Source organism: Bufo gargarizans, chromosome 7, assembly GCF_014858855.1.
Source record: "Bufo gargarizans isolate SCDJY-AF-19 chromosome 7, ASM1485885v1, whole genome shotgun sequence".
Taxonomy (NCBI): Eukaryota; Metazoa; Chordata; class Amphibia; order Anura; family Bufonidae; genus Bufo; species Bufo gargarizans.
This window is the reverse complement of record NC_058086.1, coordinates 108044086-108065481: the sequence shown is the minus strand read 5'-3', so window position 1 is coordinate 108065481 and position 21396 is coordinate 108044086. Positions and strand designations below refer to the sequence as shown.

At 44.0% G+C, this 21396-nt stretch overlaps 1 protein-coding gene across 4 annotated transcripts in view; it reads left to right on the top strand.

Moving 5' to 3' along the window:
• Positions 1 to 14899: 14899 nt before the first annotated feature.
• The window catches only part of SELL (selectin L), a 982371-nt gene continuing 975874 nt past the window's right edge, over positions 14900 to 21396 (top strand). For all 4 annotated transcript variants that reach the window (XM_044300881.1, XM_044300880.1, XM_044300879.1 and 1 more), the window contains exon 1: positions 14900 to 15047. In XM_044300881.1, coding sequence (XP_044156816.1) covers positions 14955 to 15047 — 93 coding nt within the window. In that variant the 5' untranslated portion in view covers positions 14900 to 14954. The remainder of the gene's footprint in view (positions 15048 to 21396) is intronic.

The window sequence follows — 21396 nt, the reverse complement described above, 5'->3', positions numbered from 1 at the left end:
GGAAGCGAAGATCTTCACCAAACTCGACCTTCGAGGGGCCTACAACCTCGTCCGAATCCGCCCTGGGGACGAATGGAAGACCGCCTTCCGGACACGTTATGGTCATTTCGAGTACCTGGTCATGCCTTTCGGACTCTGCAATGCTCCCGCCACCTTCCAGCACTTCATTAACGACGTCCTCAGGGACATGCTGGATCTGTTTGTAGTCGTTTACCTGGACGACATCTTGATCTTTTCTGAAGACCTCGAGCAGCACCGCAAACACGTCCGCAGGGTACTGCAGAGGCTCAGACAGAACTCTCTCTATATCAAGCTAGAGAAATGCGAGTTTGAGCGAACCACCACTCAGTTCCTCGGATACATCATCTCCCCAGAGGGCCTAAGTATGGACCCGGGGAAGGTCCAAGCTGTGATGAACTGGCCCGTTCCGAAAAACGAGAAGGAGATACAAAGATTCATTGGCTTCGCCAACTTCTATCGGAAGTTTGTCCGGAACTTTTCCAAGGTCATAGCACCAATCACCCAACTCACCAAGAAGGCAGTCCCCTTCTCCTGGACACCCGAGGCCCAGGAGGCCTTCACCAAGTTGAAACTCCTCTTCACTTCTGCCCCAATCCTAATCCACCCGAACCCCGAGCTCCCATTTACAGTCGAAGTGGATGCATCAGACTCTGTGGTGGGGGCAGTTTTGTCACAACGGACAGGGGAGAGGATGCTATTACACCCGTGCGCATATTTCTCCCGCCAGATGTCCCTCTCTGAGAAGAACTATGACATCGGGAACAAAGAACTACTGGCGATCAAGGATGCCTTCTCCGAGTGGAGACACCTGCTGGAGGGAGCCACCAACCCCATAATCGTACTAACTGACCACAAGAACCTCGAGTTCATCCGCAGCGCTAAGAGACTCTCAGCTAGACAGGCCAGATGGAGCCTATTCTTTTCCCGCTTCAACTATCTCATCACCTATCGCCCTGGATCAAAAAACGGCAAGGCTGACGCCCTTTCCAGAATGTTTTCCGAGCCCTCACAGAGTAACAAGGACCAAAATAACATCTTGCCCGAGAGAAGGGTCGTAGGGGCCACCTACTCTAAAGAACTCCTGGGCACAATCAAAGAAGGATATGAAAATGACCCCTTCCTCTCCCACCCCACAGGCAATGTCAGCCTTACGTTTAAGAACGGTCATTGGTTTCATCAGGACCTACAACTACAGACGTGGACAAAATTGTTGGTACCCTTTGGTCAATGAAAGAAAAAGTCACAATGGTCACAGAAATAACTTTAATCTGACAAAAGTAATAATAAATTAAAATTCTATAAATGTTAACCAATGAAAGTCAGACATTGTTTTTCAACCATGCTTCAACAGAATTATGTAAAAAAATAAACTCATGAAACAGGCATGGACAAAAATGATGGTACCCCTAGAAAACACAGAACATAATGTGACCAAAGGGACATGTTAATTCAAGGTGTGTCCACTAATTAGCATCACAGGTGTCTACAACCTTGTAATCAGCCATTGGGCCTATATATATGGCTCCAGGTAATCACTGTGTTGTTTGGTGATATGGTGTGTACCACACTCGACATGGACCAGAGGAAGCAAAGGAAAGAGCTGTCTCAAGAGATCAGAAAGAAAATTATAGACAAGCATGTTAAAGGTAAAGGCTATAAGACCATCTCCAAGCAACTAGATGTTCCTGTGAGTACAGTTGCACATATTATTCATAAGTTTAAGATCCATGGGACTGTAGCCAACCTCCCTGGACGTGGCCGCAGGAGGAAAATTGATGACAAATCTAAGAGACGGATAATCCGAATGGTAACAAAAGAGCCTAGAAAGACTTCTAAAGAGATTCAAGGTGAACTTCATGCTCAAGGAACATCAGTGTCAGATCGCACCATCCGTCGTTGTTTGAGCCAAAGTGGACTACATGGGAGACGACCAAGGAGGACACCATTGTTGAAAACGAATCATAAAAAAGCAAGACTGGAATATGCCAAACTACATGTTGACAAGCCACAAAGCTTCTGGGAGAATGTCCTGTGGACAGATGAGACAAAAATCGAAGTTTTTGCCAAGGCACATCAGCTGTATGTTCACAGACGAAAAAATGAAGCATATCAAGAAAAGAACACTGTCCCTACTGTGAAACATGGAGGAGGCTCTGTTATGTTCTGGGGCTGCTTTGCTGCGTCTGGCACAGGGTGTCTTGAATCTGTGCAGGGTACAATGAAATCTCAAGACTATCAAGGAATTCTAGAGAGAAATGTACTAGCCAGTGTCAGAAAGCTTGGTCTCAGTCGCAGGTCATGGGTCTTGCAACAGGACAATGACCCAAAACACACCGCTAAAAACACCCAAGAATGGCTAAGAGGAAAAAATTGGACTATTCTAAAGTGGCCTTCTATGAGCCCTGACCTCAATCCTATTGAGCATCTTTGGAAGGAGCTGAAACATGCAGTCTGGAAAAGGCACCCTTCAAACCGGACACAACTGGAGCAGTTTGCTCATGAGGAGTGGGCCAAAATACCTGCTGAGAGGTGCAGATGTCTCATTGACAGTTACAGGAAGCGTTTGATTGCAGTGATTGCCTCAAAAGGTTGCGCAACAAAATATTAAGTTAGGGGTACCATCATTTTTGTCCATGCCTGTTTCATGAGTTTATTTTTTTACATAATTCTGTTGAAGCATGGTTGAAAAACAATGTCTGACTTTCATTGGTTAACATTTATAGAATTTTAATTTATTATTACTTTTGTCAGATTAAAGTTATTTCTGTGACCATTGTGACTTTTTCTTTCATTGACCAAAGGGTACCAACAATTTTGTCCACGTCTGTATATGTACCAGAAATCGCACGGCTCGAAGTGCTCAAACTCAACCATGACTCCAAGGTGGCCGGCCATTTTGGCACAAGAAAGACCCAGGAGCTTCTCTCCCGCTCCTTCTGGTGGCCAACATACAAGGAGGACATCAAGAGGTACATCTCCTCGTGCACGGTCTGTGCCCGCAATAAGACTCCTCGTTCCTCTCCCGTGGGTCTGTTACAACCTCTCCCGATTCCTTCCCGCCCATGGGGCTCGATCTTAATGGACTTTGTGGTAGACCTTCCTCCTTCAAAAGGGATGAACACCATCCTGGTCGTGGTTGACCGTCTCACCAAGATGGCCCATTTCATCCCCTACAAAGGCCTACCCACAGCCAAACAGACGGCCGATCTTATTCTCAGAGAGGTCTTCAAGCTGCATGGGATCCCGGACGACGTGGTCTCCGACCGAGGTGTACAATTTGCCTCAAAGTTCTGGAAGAACTTCTGCCTGGCGCTCGGGGTTAAAGTGAACCTGTCCTCTGCTTTCCACCCTCAGTCAAACGGGCAGACGGAGAGAACTAATCAGACCCTAGAGCAATACCTACGCTGTTTCAGCTCCCACCTGCAGGATGACTGGCTTGATCATCTCCCCACGGCCGAGTTCGCCTACAACAATGCTGAGCACAGCTCAACCAAGCACAGCCCCTTCTTTGCTAACACAGGCTCGCACCCGGTGTTCATTCCCCACCTACCCGTTGCCTCCACCCTCCCAGCAGTGGCCGAACGCCTAACAACCCTACAGGAGGCACAAGAGAACATTATAGACAACCTCCAGCTTGCCCAGAGGCGCTTTAAACAGGGAGCAGACAGATGTCGCAAACCCACCCCGAGCTTCCATGTGGGAGACAAGGTATGGCTGTCCACCAGGAACCTCAGATTGAAGGTCCCCTCCCAAAAATTTGCCCAAAGATACATGGGTCTGTTCCGGATCACCGCACAAATCAACGAGGTCACGTTCCGGCTCGACCTTCCGGACTCCATTAGGGTGCACCCTGTCTTCCATTGCTCTCTCCTCAAGCCTTACGTGGAGAACACCTTCACAGGCCGCCACTCGCCCCCACCACCACCCGTGGGGGTACAGGGTGAAGAAGAATACGTTGTCGCAAAGATCCTCGACTCCAGGATCCACCGGGGAAGACTACAATACCTAATTGGGTGGGAGGGTTACCCTCCCGAGGATAACTCCTGGGAGCCAGAAGAGAATGTCCACGCCCCCAGACTGGTAAAAGAGTTCCACCAACGGCACCCCGGTAAGCCTGCCCCTGCGGTGCCCGGAGGTCACCTTGGAAGGGGGGGAGTACATCACCCTTGATTCCCCACACCTGGTACTTCCCTATATAAGTCCAGCCCCTTGCACTCTAGCTTGCTGATTATTGAGCTCCTGAGCCTTGATCAAGCTTCTCCTCATCTGCTGCTCTTGCTACTTGCTACTACCGCTACTACCACTGCTGACCAGGAATTGCCTACCGACTACTCTTCTGCTTTGCCCCTACCTGCTGAACTGCTACCACCGTTGCCATCCGGATTGTCTGCCCACGCTTACTGCCGCCTGCCCTGACCTACCGCCTGCCTACCGACTACTCTTCTGCTTTGCCCCTACCTGCTGAACTGCTACCACCGTTGCCATCCGGATTGTCTGACCACGCTTACTACCTGCCTGCGGTCCTTGCCACTGGGCTCCACTCCTACCTCCAGCCAGCTGTCCTCTGACTCAGGTGAGCCTGTAGGACTGTAACAGTGTGTTGGAAATGTTGCCACACCCCAGATAAGGCCGTTACTTCATTATGATCAGACTAAAAGCGATCGGCTGGATAATTTTTCATAGAAAAAACATTATTTATCTTTTTTTTAAGTTGTATGGGTTTTTAATACATAAAATGAACTATTATATTAAAAGACTTTATTATGATTTTTTTTATTAGAAATAATGCAGACAATTAAAAAAATCCATTCCATCAATTCCAATACAAAGCAAGTACAGAGCTCAGAACAAAATTATTTCAGGATGTCGTTAATTCGACAATGATTAATCAATTCGACACACGGGATTAACTGATGAGAATAGTACTACAGAAAATACCACTCATATCGGGTGTGACAGTAAATTGAACGGCGCAGACGCAGTGACCGTGGCATGGATTCAAACAAAGAGGAGGGAGCCAGCATTTTTTTAACCATCTCCCCGTTCGAAAAATCTATTTAATAAATGGTCCCCAGATTGGGGACGTCACGTAACAGGGATTAAACTGATGAGAATAGTACTACAGAAAATACCACTCATATCGGGTGTGACAGACGCAGTGACCGTGGCGTGGATTCAAACAAAGGGGAGGGCGCAAGCGGTGTTGTACGTGGCTGGGTGGAGGAAGAAACCTTCACTGACATCAACGGGACATTGCTAGCTTGGTATCCAACCTTGTGCAAATGGGAAGTTTGCGGTTGGGCAAATGGACTGTTTGCGGTTGTTTGCGGTGCATTAAAAGGGGAGTTTAGTCTGTCAATGTCTGTGAAGCTGGCATAACCCTTACACTACCTGATCGATACAACATCATACCTGATCGTATACACACACTGGAAGTTTTAAACCCCATTGATACAAAAAAAATTGGTATATAACACTCTCTAGTGGTAGCATTAGGGGATTGGCAGCAGCAGCAGCCACATAGTACATGTTGGTAGGAATGCAGTAGCATGATGTAGGCAGCAGCAGCCATACAGAAGATGATGGTAGGCAGGCAGCAGGAGTGGCATGAAGGCAGCAGCATGGTGAAGGCAGGAGCAGCCACCATATGGAACATGTTTGTAGGCAGGCAGCTGTGGCATGATGGTGGCAATGGCATGATGAAGGCAGTAGCAGCCACACGGAACATGATGGTATGCAGGATGGCAGGCAGGCAGACAGCAACAGTGGCAAAATGGATCCATGATGACACTGCAGGCTGGGAAAGAAGAAAGAGCGTGCTGTGCCAGTATGACTGCCCATAAATTTATGGAATTGATGCAACCAAGGGCCCATATATTTGTGTCTGCATCCATTTCAATAGGGCCACAAAAGTGTGCTGTCCGCATCCATACTTCTGTTCCATGCCCCACAAGAAACATAGAACATGTTCTATTCTTGTCTGCAATTATAGACAAGAATAAGCATTTCTATCATAAGAGTGACTGTCACGTTAGGTAGGGATGTGTGCAGCCCTGAACTCCACCTGCACCCTTATCCCTACCTACTTGCACGGTCCGTCCTAGCCAACGGTGTACAACTGGGCGGCAGTCCCTAGCTTAAATACGTGCAGGAGCCTAAGGAAGAAGAAAACTACCGTAGCCAGAATCAATGGAGCAAAGGTCCAAGCCAAGAGGAACGCAGGGACACAAAATACTAAATCTAAGTCAACACAAGCCGAGAGGTAACAAAAGTACAAGGGAAATAACAATAACGAAGTCAGATTCCAGCCGGGGTCAGAAACCAAGAGGTCATGTAAGTACCAGGGAAGTCACTGAAACGAGGTCCAAAACGCCAAAGTCAAAAGCACAGTAGTCACGATATATAATACGCAAGTGTGGTAAGACCAATCACAGGCTTCTAGTCGCACCAGGAGGCTAGTGAAGGAGTACAGCCTGCCTGGAGACCAGTACACCCAGCTAGCACAGATGAAGTAACCCCAGTAGAAGGAATGGACCTCCTGGGAGCAACCTGCAGCCACCTTCAAACCCAGCACAGGAACAGAACAACCAGCTCAGAGAAGTAAACTGATGGGCAGAGGTACTTTAATATAGAAGCAAGGGTCAATACTGGAGGAAGATTTATATACCAAGGTTTAAAGCCAGCATTTAGGCATCCGGGCCTTGGGATCCAGACAGCTAGAATAGCTGAGGGGATAGTGCAGCATAGTACTACGAAGCATTAACTGTTTGCCCTCCAAGTATCTTGCAATATTTATACCTGCCGTATTGTGAAGTAAACCTGCTGTGCATATGTGACATAAGGGACTGCATCATCATCAAATGTATGTAAAAAATTGGACTGTTTCTCCAAGTAAAGCAACGTTTGGTTTACTATACCATCTGTGTACTCTATTACTACTCCTACAAATCGGTGTGCCACCGTTACAGGCACTGGCGTCACGATCCTTAAAGGGACCTTGCCTCAGGCACTCAAAATACCTGTAACATCCAGGGCACCTCCTCCGCCATCAGGCCTGGTCCCTATTTACAGAGTGTGCCCCAGAGGAACTTGTGTCTACCTCTCCTTCACTGCCGCATGCCTGCCCAGGGTTCTCCTCTAAAAAGTGAGTAACCCTCGATTGCCCATAACCGTGACCTCACTGTAGCAATTCCCTGCAGGTCTGGTGTGCTGCAATGTCTGCTTAGTTTAGGAAGAATACGGGACTTATATTCTAGCCATACAGATAACAGGACAAGGCTTAGAGAATAAGGATTTGACTATAATGATAATGATGTGTAATAATTGTCTTTGTGTCTCTTTTTCAGGAGCCACTAAAGGCAGCTTAGTCAAGCTGGCTAAACACTAATGTTTTTGTTTTGTTAACAGGTTTTAGATGGAGTGGTTCTGATTACATTTAGTTAAGCATTAGTTAGATCATTTTAAAAAGGTCTTTATAGTCACCACGTGGTATCAGGAGGCTCAATAATTAGTAATTGTTTGCAAACAATTGAATAACAGTTGGTTAAAACAGTCATGTATAGTGTACCTTTGTGATGTGAATGTATTTTTTGCAAAGGGGGCCCCCCCCCCCCCCCTCCAATAACCTTTTGTGTTTTAGGTGTAAATAGCATTTGCTTTTTCAATGGTACTCACAGGAAGATGTCTTTGTTCATACACCAGAACAAAAGTTGAGTTGGGAGATGGTGTTATTATGTGTCTGTCTGTCCTGTCTGTGTGCGATATGTTGAGAGCCAACAGAATATAGATTTTTTTTTATGCAATTTTTTTTTTCTCTACCTTTGCATTTGTTTTCATTGTTAACATTTTTAAATTAACACGTTTATTTTTGTTATTATAGTTAGTATGGTACCAGTGTGGTATGGTGCCAAATGGGGGAATGTGTTTGAAAGAATTATATTTACACTAAGAAGCCATTGTTTTGTTTTTGCGTGGTTTACAAATACCCCCCAGCTAGGATGGAGTTAGATTACCGCCTGGTCTGAACCTAGGCATATTAGTGAAGTTACATGTAGGTGTAGAAAGGTATTAACTGCTAAGATTAATGATACTGTTCTTGATTTTTATTTCCAGGATCCGTAATGAGCCGAAATTACATATCCAAATTTGGGACCCTGAAGAAGTAGCAGCAGACCAATATTGTGGTGGCAATTGGACTACATTTGTAGCGTTCATCTTGAACATAGTTATTGATAGATCTTAGAAACTGCTTAGAAAAAAAAAAAAGAGTAACTGGTATTTCTTGCAGGGTGTGGCAGAGTATTTGAAATAAGATGACAGTGCCCCATTCATATTCGCAGAGATATCAGCTAGAAGTCTGCATGGGGGAATGCCTGCCATGGACAATAGAAGAACACATGTGGCTGTTTTGCATACATTTTAAATAATCTCTGAAATCACCATATTACTGAGTTCTTTTTGTTTTCTTGTTTCCTCTTACTTGCACCATTAAATCAGTGAGTGGAAATGGAGGAAGCAGAAGTTCTTATCAAAATATAAGCTCAAGTGATAAAAACTAATTGTCCGTAGTCTGATATGGCCATGTCTATTCAATCTTCAGGCACTTCTTTTAACATTTGAATAGCCAGATAATAGGTCTCTTGCAGCACCTATTATACAGGGTTAAGAATGCAAAATGACCAACAAGAAAAATTATCAAGCCTGCTGGAAATTGTTGATGTGTATGCCAAACATTTGTAGCACATGGTTGGTGATTAATTTACTCAAATGGTGTACTTGATTATCATGAATGAGGCCTGCGTTTTCACATGTCTAGTTTAAAATCATGCAGAGTAGGGCATTATGGGTAACAGTCCAAGGTTTCACTTTATGCTTATTGGCCAATATAGAGCACAAGGGACATTAGAATCACCCATATTGGACATATATACATCTATCATGCATCTTTTATTTCTTTATTTTATTTTATGAGATCTTGTGAGAAGTAGAATTCAGCTGGATTGGACTTTAGCAATACGTGACAGTCTGGGCATTGCAAAAGTGGGCTTGCCCATATTCCAGTTATATAAGGCAGCTGATGAGCAAGACTAGTTGGTAGTGAAATGACAATCTGGTTAAGGGATCGAGTCAATGGGCATGGTGTAATGTTATATACTGTATGTGATATCAATGTAGAATATGTAGATTGTCATGTGATTATCACGAGGGATATTTATTTATTAATGTCCATAATGAACAGCTGTTTTGTGGTTTATTTTTTTGATTGTGTGTGCCAATAGGCACAAGACCAGGGAATGTTGGAACCGATAAAATTGACATCTATGATACAGCTTTGATGCAAAGATATCGTGAACTGAATCAGCCTGGGTCTGCTTGATATGCAAATGAGGACCATCAAAGGGTTCTTGGGGCGAGTCACTGATGAAAGGAAGATCTGCCAGGACTGTCACGTCCTGGGGCAAACCCGACCCCCTGCTGGTATTTACTGCCCACACCTGTGTCAGCAAGGACTTAAATGCTGGGGTGGGGGCAAGGGTATATGATAGAACTTTCTTCTTGTGTAATCATCTGCACTAACCTAGCTCACAAGTAGGAGCAATGGTGATCTTGGTGACCTATGGGACAAGATAAGTCTTTCTGGACTCTACAATCAAGAATGTGATTCGCTGAGACCTGCTGGAGAGGAGTGTTCTGAATACAGAGAAAACCCCATGGCATGTGTGACAGAGAGAGAATGGTATAGCTAGCTCAAGGATCCTGACCCCCTCCAATACCCTTTCTCATTCCCTTAATTGTATTTAGAATGTAGGTATATCCCAATTTGTAAATAAATCCAACACTGAGTTAAGATACAGTTGTTCTTCAGTAATTTATGGCACCTGCAAAGCAGAACCAATTCTACACCCAGATCCATCTTAAAGGATTGGGGTGTGAGAATATATCCCAAAAATAAAATTTTCTGTACTCCAAAGATCCACTTTTCACTCCTAGCGAATAGGTGATTCTCTGTCTAGTGTGGCTAACGTGAGAGTCCTAGTTTGGTGAATAAATCAAAATATCATCCAAATAAACAATCATGAATTTTCCAAAAAACTGTCTAAAAATATCGTTGACAAAATTTGGGAAAACCGCTGGAGCATTACTTAGGCCAAACGGCATCACCAAATATTCAAAATGATCCTTAGGGGTATTAAAGGCCGTTTTCCATTCTACCCCCTTCTTTATTTGAATAAGATTATAGGCCCCCCTGAGATTGAGTTTAGTGAACCAGTGAGCTCCAAGAATTTGGTTAAACAGGTCTGGAATCAAGGGCAAAGAGTACTGATTCTTAATGGTAATCTTATTTAATTCTCTATAATCAATACATGGCCTCAATTCACCGTCCTTTTTTGCAACAAAGAAAAACTCCGCCCCCATAGGAGACACAGAGGGTCTAATATGCCTTTTTTGTAAGCTTTCCTTCAAGTAATCTCTCATACACTTCCGTTCTGGACCGGGCAAATTATAAATATGACCCCTAGGGCACTTGGATACCGCACAAGGTTGATGGCACAGTGATAAGGTCTATGAGGGCGAAGGAAATCAGCCTGGGACATCAGCAAAGTCGCTAATGTATGTGGGAAGAGAGTTGGACTCTGCAGAGACTCCAGCCTGAATAACAGGTAGACAACAAGAATCACATTTCACCTCCCCATTTCTCTAATTCACCCATGGACCAGTTAATGACTGGATTATGAACCTGGAGCCAAGGTAGACCCAGGGCAACCTCCACGAGTACCAAAAAAGAAGTACACTCCATATGACAGACATCCACAGTCAGAGTTACTTCTGAAGTACAATATTCTACTGTCCCGCCCACCAAAGGCTTGGAATTAACAGCAATAATATGAATAGGGTTAGCAAGGGACAACATGGGCACACCAAGGGAAAGAGCAAAGTTATGGTCAATAAAATTAGAGGCAGACCGAGAATCAACAAATGCCTTCCCAAAACCCTTACTGGAGCCAAAAGAAATAACCATTTTCTCTTTAACCACCTTAGGAAGTACATTATCCTTCTGGGCGTCAGGATGTGAAGATCTCCTGGAAGGAGGAACTTTATGACATTGTTGTAGCCAGTGATCCGATTCTCCGCAATAAAAGCAGGCACCCTTTTGACGTCTCAGATCCCTCCTGGTTAGGGTTGAGGGTTCAGCACCCGAACCTGAACATTTCAGTAAAAGTTCGGGTTCTGTGTTTGGGTAATATTAATATACTATTGGATTGGAGTTTTCTCCAATCTGATGGTATATTTTAACTTGAAGCGTCCCTATCACCATGGGAACTCCTCTATGTTAGAATATACCATCGGATTTGAGTTAGATCGTGAAAACTCAGATCCGACAGTATATTCTAACACAGAGGCGTTCCCATAGTGATGGGGACGCTTCAAGTTAGAATATACTGAGAACTGTGGACATAACGGCCCACTGGCCGCACATGAGGGGTTAATTGTGCGGATCGCAGCCCCCTGTCAGAGATCAGGTACTGCCAGGCAGCAGGGGGCCAGACCCCCCTCCCTCCTTAGTATTAAAATCATTGGTAGCCAGTGCGGCCCCCCCACCTATTAAAATCATTGCTGTCCAGTGCGGCCTCCCCTCTCTCCACCCTAGATAAAATCATTGGTTAACAACCCCCCATCATTGGTGGCAGCGGAGCGGCAGTTCCGATCGGAGTCCCAGTTTAATCGCTGGGGCTCCGATCGGTTACCATGGCAGCCAGGACGCTACTGCAATCCTGGCTGCCATGGTTACTTAGCACTTTTACCAGCATTATACTTACATGCGCTGTCTGTGGCCGGCCGGCACTCCTCCTACTGGTAAGTGAAAGGTCTGTGCGGCGCATTGCTTATAGCACAGACCTGTCACTTACCAGTAGGAGGCCACAGACAGCGCACGTAAGTATAATGCTGCTAAAAGTAACCATGGCAGCCAGGACTGCAGTAGTGTCCTGGCTGCCGTTGTAACTGATCAGAGCCCCAGCGATTAAACTGGGACTCTGTTCGGAACTGCCACTCCGCTGCCACCAATGATTTTAATTAAAGGCGGGGGGGAGGGGAGGCTGCACTGGACACCAATAATTTTAATAGGGGGAGCCGCACTAACCACCAATGATTTTAATAGGGGGTTGGGGGGCCGAAATGGCCACCAATTATTTTAATACTGGGGAGGGAGGGGGGTCTGGCCCCTGCTGGCTGGCAGCACCCGATCTCTTACAGGGGGCTGAGATCCACACAATAACCCCTCAGGTGCGGCACCTGAGGGGTTAATTGTGCGGATCACAGCCCCCTGTAAGGCAGCAGTGGGCAGTTATGTACACAGTTCTTAGTATATTCTAACTTGAGCGTCCCCATCACCATGGGAATGCCTCTGTGTTAGAATATACTGTTGGATCTGAGTTTTCACAATCGGGAAAACTCAGATCTGAAAAAGCTAATACTATTATTTTCCGTTATAACCATGTTATAACGGAAAATAATAAAGTGAAATTCGAGTCCCCATTGACTTCAATAAGGGTTCGGGTCCAAGTTCGGAACAAGTTCGGGTCCCGAACCCAAACTTTTTATTTAAAGTTCGGCTGAACTCCCCGAACCCAAGCTGCAACTCTACTCCTGGTCATTCTGAGCTGCATGGGCTCCTCTGGATGATTCTCCACTTGGAGTCTTGAGACCACTTGGAGACGTCAGTTGATCTCTGTCTTTCCCTAATTCGTTGGTCCAGTCTAACAGCTAGTCATAGTCTGTTCTAAAGTGTCAGGGAGGGGGTAACTGACCAACATATCTTTCAAGTCTTCTGAGAGCCCTAACTGGAACTGACATCTAAGCGCTGGATCACAACCAAAGGAAACACACCATTTCGGGAATTTGGTGCTGTATTCTTCCTCGGTTCTGTCTCCCTGAGTAAGAGACCTTAATTGACTCTCAGCTACGGCCGACTTGTCAGGTTCATTGTAAAGCACACTTAAGGCCTGAAAAAATGCTTCAACATTAGCTAGACAAGCGGAATCCGTGGGGAGAGAGTAAGCCCATTCTTGTGGGTCTCCTTGCAACAAAGAGCCTGCTCTCTGTTGTTTGGAACCCGAAGAGTGATGATGCAAATGAAAATACAGCTTACAGCTCTTTTTAAAAGTCCAAAAATGTTTCCTGTCCCCTGAAAAACGATCAGGTAGTTTGACATGAGGTTCAAGATTCTGAACGGAGAAGGCTGCTACAGGTGAGGGCTGATGCAATTCCTGCTGCTGTAGCCTCTCTACCAAATCCTGCACCATTTGGGCGAGACTATGTACCTGATCCGTAAGGACTCGACTAGGGTCCATGGTAGGCCCTGAACTCCACCCGCATCTTTATCCCTACCTACTTGCACAGTCCATCCTAGCTGACGGTGTACAACTGGGCGGCAGTCCAGAATGAAGGGAGCAAAGGTCCAAGCCAAGAAGAACGCAGGGACACAGGAAAATACTAAATCCAAGTCAACACAAGCCGAGGTCAGGAACTGAGAGGTAACAACAGTACAAGGGAAATAACAATAACGAAGTCAGATACCAGCCGGGGTCAGAAGCCAAGAGGTCGCGTAAGTACCAGGGAAGTCACTGAAACAAAGTCCAAAAGTAGCCAAATTCAAAAGCACAGGAGTCACGATATATAATACACAAGTGTAGTAAGACCAATAACAGGGAACCTGTGTCCACCAGGCTGCCTGTTAAATATCCCCAACTGATGAGTCACGTGACTAGCATCACACACCTTAATGCAGCTGAGCGCTGATTCATCCTCCCTGCCCCGCCATCAACATGGAGACTAGGACGCTGGCCGCATCCTCGCTCCACACAAGCGGGATGCCGGCGGCTCTGCAAGGAGAGCGCGCGTCGCTGGATCCCCTTTACAGCTGGCCATTCTGTTCCAGAAAATGCGGAACACACACGGCCGGTATCCATGATAGAAACCTGATATTACATACTGAACATTCATGGACGGAAGTACATGTGAATCTAGTGGATCACAGGGGCATTCTAATGGATCACAAAGGAACACACATGGCGAGTATCCTTGATAGAATTATGATATTAGGTACTGAACATTGATGGAGGTAAATAGATGTGAATCTAGTGGTTCACATGGGCATTCTAGTGGATCACAAAGCCATCTGCATGCTGGAAAAAAAAACTGACACAGATGGCTGTGGGATCCACAAGAACCTACATAAGGACAAATTCTATTGGGAAAATGTTTTCCTGAAAGGTAAAGAAAGCCTAACAGTTACATTTTAAAGAACAATTTATTTTAAAGAAAACCAAACAATTCCATGGCTGAAAATGATTGGGCATGTCCTAGGCAGGGCGTACATGCCTCAAATTGATCAAATTCAGTGTTCGTAAATATGCCAGTTATTACTTGAGCAGGTCTTTCCTACATGTGACCACCAAACAGTAGTACAAATATTAATGTGTGGTAAAATTCTATACTGCACCCAACTAACAAAACCACACATATAGTTGAAATACATACTTTATTGTATTATATCAAAATTAGACATACAGTGATTAGATAAAAATCTATTGCAAATTGCAGTGCAGATGAGCGCTGTGTAAAATGGGGCCCCAACCAGACTCTAGGTCTGTGCAAACCCAAGAACTAAAAATGTCTAGAATGCACCAGGAAGGACATCTGAGGGGATCAGTGAGGGTAAGAATTGATTCTTTAATTTTTTCAAAGCATTCTGAACACTTTACTACTAGCACTATGACAAATATTTATTGTATTTTGCAGACAGTAAAGTGTTAAAGTTCTGTCACCAGCACATTTCCTATACTCTAATGCAACACCTGACAAATGACATCTGGAGTGTTACACAACCAAGCAAGTACAGGAAATTCAAGCCGATTACAGAAGTACAGTACATGGTAAAAGCCTTTACAAAAAATTATTTTGCTCTATTGATTCTTCTACCAGCCAGGTTTCTACAGGAATATAACAATTTTAAGACCATAATGGTAAGTGTATATTTCTACATACATTACAGTAAAATACATTGTGCTGCCTAATTACTAGAAATTTACTGTCTTGAAATAGTCATAGAAAACAGAAATGAGGTTGTTTAGAAATAAGCAGGTTAGTTTTATAAATGACTAAATATTTCTTATGGCTTGACAGTAAAGTTAGGTTTTGAACCAATGGAAACAAGATTTGCAGCAGCATTCGATATTTATACCTTTATGTATAAGATAATAAGATTTGTTAATGTAACTCTGTTTAATGGGTTGTACCATGCTTTTAATTGTGGCAATAAAAGTAATTTTCTTAAAAAAAAAAAAAAAAAGGTTTCCCTATCAAATTAATTGGGGACTTTTTAGTGTTTTAAAGTAAAAAAAAAAAAAAAAAGTAAATTTTCATCATTAGGCTTGTCATTATTACCAGAACATCAAATGATAACTAGATGTGGGTCATTTTGTATATATGTGAAAAATGTTCTTAACTGTGCAGGGAGAATTCCCAATGGAAAGTATATTCTCCACCTATGCAAACAAGCAGCCGTTTACTGTAACTCATATTTTATACATAGTTTTTTCAGTAAGATTATATGAGAATCCAACATTTTTTTTTTAACATGATCCATTTGACTCCTTTTGTATAGCAGTAGTCCTAGGAGAGAATGACAGAGATTTCCTTCTGAGTACAGCTATATTTTGTTGAAAGCTTCGCCAACATTTAGACAAAATCGGCACAGATCAGTACATTTTGGTATAAGTGCATCTACCTCTAAGGCTATTTTCACATCTGTGCTTTCCCTTTACAATATTGAGATCCGTCATAGGAACTCAATAGTGGGCGAAAACACTTCCATTTTGTCCCAATAAATTGTCAAGGGGGACAAAACTGAACTGAACGAAGCGGAGTGCACCAGAATGCATTCCGTTCCATTTGGTTGCGTCCCCATCGCAGACAGAATAACGCTGCAATCAGTGTTTTTATGTCCGCAATGTGGTGCGGAGCAAGACAGATCCGTCCTGACACACAATGTAAGTCAATGGGGACGGATCCTTTTTCTCGGACACAAGAGAAAACTGATCCACCACCCTTTGACTTTCAATGGTGTTCATGACGGATTTGTCTTGGCTATTTTAAAGATAATACAACCGGATCCGTTCATAACAGATGCAGACGGTTTAATTATCATGATGGAAGTGTTTTTGCTGATCTATGACGGATCCAGCAAAGATGCTGGTGGGAAAGTAGCCTTACTGGAATAAGGGTGTAATTTTATGGGAAATGGAGTGGTCTGAGATGTGAAATTTTTCAACCAAATTAACCACTTCAGCCCCGCTAGCTGAAACCCCCTTAATGACCAGGCCACTTTTTACACTTCGGCACTACACTCCTTTCACCGTTTATCGCTCGGTCATGCAACTTACCACCCAAATGAATTTTACCTCCTTTTCTTCTCACTAATAGAGCTTTCATTTGGTGGTATTTTATTGCTGCTGACATTTTTACTTTTTTTGTTATTAATCGAAATGTAACGATTTTTTTTGCAAAAAAATGAAATTTTTCACTTTCAGCTGTAAAATTTTGCAAAAAAAACGACATCCATATATAAATTTTTCGCTAAATTTATAGTTCTACATGTCTTTGATAAAAAAAAAATGTTTGGGCAAAAAAAAAAAAATGGTTTGGGTAAAAGTTATAGCGTTTACAAACTATGGTACAAAAATGTGAATTTCCGCTTTTTGAAGCAGCTCTGACTTTCTGAGCACCTGTCATGATTCCTGAGGTTCTACAATGCCCAAACAGTAGAAAACCCCCACAAATGACCCCATTTCGGAAAGTAGACACCCTAAGGTATTCGCTGATGGGCATAGTGAGTTCATAGAACTTTTTATTTTTTGTCACAAGTTAGCGGAAAATGATGATGATTTTTAATTTTTATTTTTTTCTTACAAAGTCTCATATTCCACTAACATGCGACAAAAAATAAAAAATTCTAGGCACTCGCCATGCCCCTCACGGAATACCTTGGGGTGTCTTCTTTCCAAAATGGGGTCACTTGTGGCGTAGTTATACTGCCCTGGCAATTTAGGGGCCCAAATGTGTGAGAAGAACTTTGCAATCGAAATGTGTAAAAAATGACCGGTGAAATCCGAAAGGTGCACTTTTGAATATGTGCCCCTTTGCCCACCTTGGCTGCAAAAAAGTGTCACACATCTGGTATCGCCGTACTCAGGAGAAGTTGGGGAATGTGTTTTGGGGTGTCATTTTACATATACCCATGCTGGGTGAGAAAAATATCTTGGTCAAATGCCAATTTTGTATAAAAAAAATGGGAAAAGTTGTCTTTTGCCAAGATATTTCTCTCACCCAGCATGGGTATATGTAAAATGACACCCCAAAACACATTCCCCAACTTCTCCTGAGTACGGCGATACCAGATGTGTGACACTTTTTTGATGCCAAGGTGGGCAAAGGGGCACATATTCCAAAGTGCACCTTTCGGATTTCACCGGTCATTTTTTACAGATTTTGATTGCAAAGTACTTCTCACACATATGGGCCCCTAAATTGCCAGGGCAGTATAACTACACCACAAGTGACCCCATTTTGGAAAGAAGACACCCCAAGGTATTCCGTGAGGGGCATGGTGAGTTCCTAGAATTTTTTATTTTTTGTCGCAAGTTAGTGGAATATGAGACTTTGTAAGGAAAAAAGAAAAATCATCATTTTCCGCTAACTTGTGACAAAAAATAAAAAATTCTAGGAACTCGCCGTGCCCCTCACGGAATACCTTGGGGTGTCTTCTTTCCAAAATGGGGTCACTCAGGAGAAGTTGGGCAATGTGTTTTGGGGTGTCATTTTACATATACCCATGCTGGGTGAGAGAAATATCTTGGCAAAAGACAACTTTTCCCATTTTTTTATACAAAGTTGGCATTTGACCAAGATATTTTTATCACCCAGCATGGGTATATGTAAAATGACACCCCAAAACACATTCCCCAACTTCTCCTGAGTACGGCGATACCACATGTGTGACACTTTTTTGCAGCCTAGATGCGCAAAGGGGCCCAAATTCCTTTTAGGAGGGCATTTTTAGACATTTGGATCCCAGACTTCTTCTCACACTTTCGGGCCCCTAAAAAGCCAGGGCAGTATAAATACCCCACATGTGACCCCACATTGGAAAGAAGACACCCCAAGGTATTCAATGAGGGGCATGGCGAGTTCCTAGAATTTTTTTATTTTTTTTGCATAAGTTAGCGGATATTGTTTTTTTTTGTTTTTTTCTCACAAAGTCTCACTTTCCGCTAACTTAGGACAAAAATTTCAATCTTTCATGGACTCAATATGCCCCTCATGGAATACCGTGGGGTGTCTTCTTTCCGAAATGGGGTCACATGTGGGGTATTTATACTGCCCTGGCTTTTTAGGGGCCCTAAAGCGTGAGAAGAAGTCTGGAATATAAATGTCTAAGAATGTTTACGCATTTGGATTCCGTGAGGGGTATGGTGAGTTCATGTGAGATTTTATTTTTAACAAAAACAAACAAAAAATTTCCGCTAACTTGTGCCAAAAAAGTCTGAATGGAGCCTTACAGGGGGGTGATCAATGACAGGGGGGTGATCACCCATATAGACTCCCTGATCACCCCCCTGTCATTGATCACCCCCCTGTAAGGCTCCATTCAGACATCCGTATAATTTTTACGGATCCATGGATCGGATCCACAAAACACATGCGGACGTCTGAATGGAGCCTTACAGGGGGGTTATCAATGACAGGGGGTGATCAGGGTGATCACCCCCCTGTCACTGATTACCCCCCCCCCCTGTAAGGCTCCAATCAGACGTCCGCATGATTTTTACGGATCCATGGATACATGGATCGGATCCACAAAACACATGCGGACGTCTGAATGGAGCCTTACAGGGGGGTGATCAATGACAGGGGGGTGATCAGGGAGTGTATATGGGTGATTACCCGCCTGTCATTGATCACCCCCTGTAAGGCTCCATTCAGACGTCCGCATGTGTTTTGCGGATCCGATCCATGTATCCATGGATCCGTAAAAATCATGCGGACGTCTGAATGGAGCCTTACAGGGGGGTGATCAATGACAGGGGGGGTGATCAATGACAGGGGGGTGATCAATGACAGGGGGGCGATCAATGACAGGGAGTGATCAGGGAGTGTATATGGGTGATCACCCGCCTGTCATTGATCACCCCCCTGTAAGGCTCCATTCAGACGTCCGTATGCTTTTTGCGGATCCAATCCATGTATCCGTGGATCCGTAAAAATCATACGGACGTCTGAACGGAGCCTGACAGGGGGGTGATCAATGACAGGGCGGTGATCAATGACAGGGGGGTGATCAGGGAGTTTATATGGGGTGATCATGGGTGATCAGGGGTTTATAAGGGGTTAATAAGTGACGGGGGGGGTGTAGTGTAGTGTGGTGTTTGGTGCGACTGTACTGAGCTACCTGAGTCCTCTGGTGGTCGATCCTAACAAAAGGGACCACCAGAGGACCAGGTAGGAGGTATATTAGACGCTGTTATGAAAACAGCGTCTAATATACCTGTTAGGGGTTAAAAAATTCGGATCTCCAGCCTGCCAGCGAGCGATCGCCGCTGGCAGTCTGGAGATCCACTCGCTTACCTTCCGTTCCTGTGAGCGCGCGCGCCTGTGTGCGCGCGTTCACAGGAAATCCCGACCCTCGCGAGATAACGCGTATATGCGTCGTCGTGCGCAGGGCTGCCGCCTCCGGACCGCACATCTGCGTTAGGCGGTCCAGAGGCGGTTAAACCACAATTCCGATATAAAATGATTTTAGAAACTAAGCCAACTGACTAAGCCAACTAAGTTGTTATAAAATTAGACAAGCGGGTCTAACGTGCACCAAAAATATTATCCAGCATGAGCCATTGTAATAAATGTTTTCCCCATTATGTCTGTACACAAGGTGTCTTTGGAGCCTATGTGGCAGTGCACACTGTATAACTGTGTAATAAATAGACTAGAGATGAGTGAACCAATCGAGATTAGTTTTGCGTCCATTTCAATGAATCTTTGAAAAAGTTTGGTTCGGACCCGAATCGGTTTAGGACGAACTGAAGTTGCTTCAATTGCCCTGAAAGTTGGTATATAACCCCCCTCTAGCCTCCAAGGACTCATAGTTTTTAGAAAAAATCTCTGTTTGCTTATTTTTTATGATTTTTCTCCTCCTGGAACGCAAAGACAGCAATAGTAAATGATGTCTGAGTGACACTGACATACATAGCTATGGGTAAACACACGTTTGGCGGTGTTATCATACAGCGTGTTTAAAAACAGACCTGTTATGCTTGTTGTTGTCTTTGTTTCATATTCCAAAGCTTCCAAAGCTGTCCCTTACCGATGATGTTTAACCCTTATTTTTTTTCCTTTTTTTAATATTTTTTTTTAAAGTACAAATGTACACCGTCATAAATTACAAAAGTGTGCCATAATGATGTTTAACCCCTTAAGGACCCGTGCCAAACATGTACGGCACTGGTGGCCGTGACTTAAGCGCCGTACATATACAGCGGGCTGATCGGGCGGGTACAGGTGCGACGCCCACCCTATCAGTGCTAGGGGTTAAGCAGTCACTGATAGTCGGACCCAGGCTGTATGCGCCAACATCGGTGAAAACACAGATGCCGGCACATAACCCTTGCACTGCCACAGTCAGCGCGGACCACGGCACATGCAGTATCCTGCTGTGTCCAGGGTGGCCATCGGGTCCCCACGCTGCTATGACGGGGGCCCAATGGAAGAGAAGCAAGCCTAATGCCTTCCTTAGGCATCGTGGCTGACTTCCGTGAGAGCCTGTGAGATCCACTCCGCTGGATCTCGCAGGCAGGAAGCTGTAAGTGTATTACAGTGAGTAATACCCTTACAGCCAATGCATTATAATACAGAAGTATTGTAATGCATTGTAAAGGGGATTAGACCCCCATAAGTCCCAGAGTCGGACAAAAATAAAAAGTAAAAAAACATGGTTTTCCATAATAAAAAAAAGTTTAAAGTAAAAAAAGAAAAGCCCCTTTCCCAAAATAAAACACATAAAATTGTAAAAAATATCACATGACCTAATCCCTCAGGTAAACACTGTGAAAACATCACAGAAAGTGTATTACCAAACAATCAAAAAATTATATGCACCCTAAAATAGTACCAATCAAACCATCATCTCATAGCAAAAAAAAATAAGCCCCTACATAAGATATTTTTCCAAAAATGCTTTATTATGTAAAACAAACAACCCAAAATAGTTGTCATATTTGGTATTGTCACGTCTTTAACCACCTGCTCTATAAAAATACC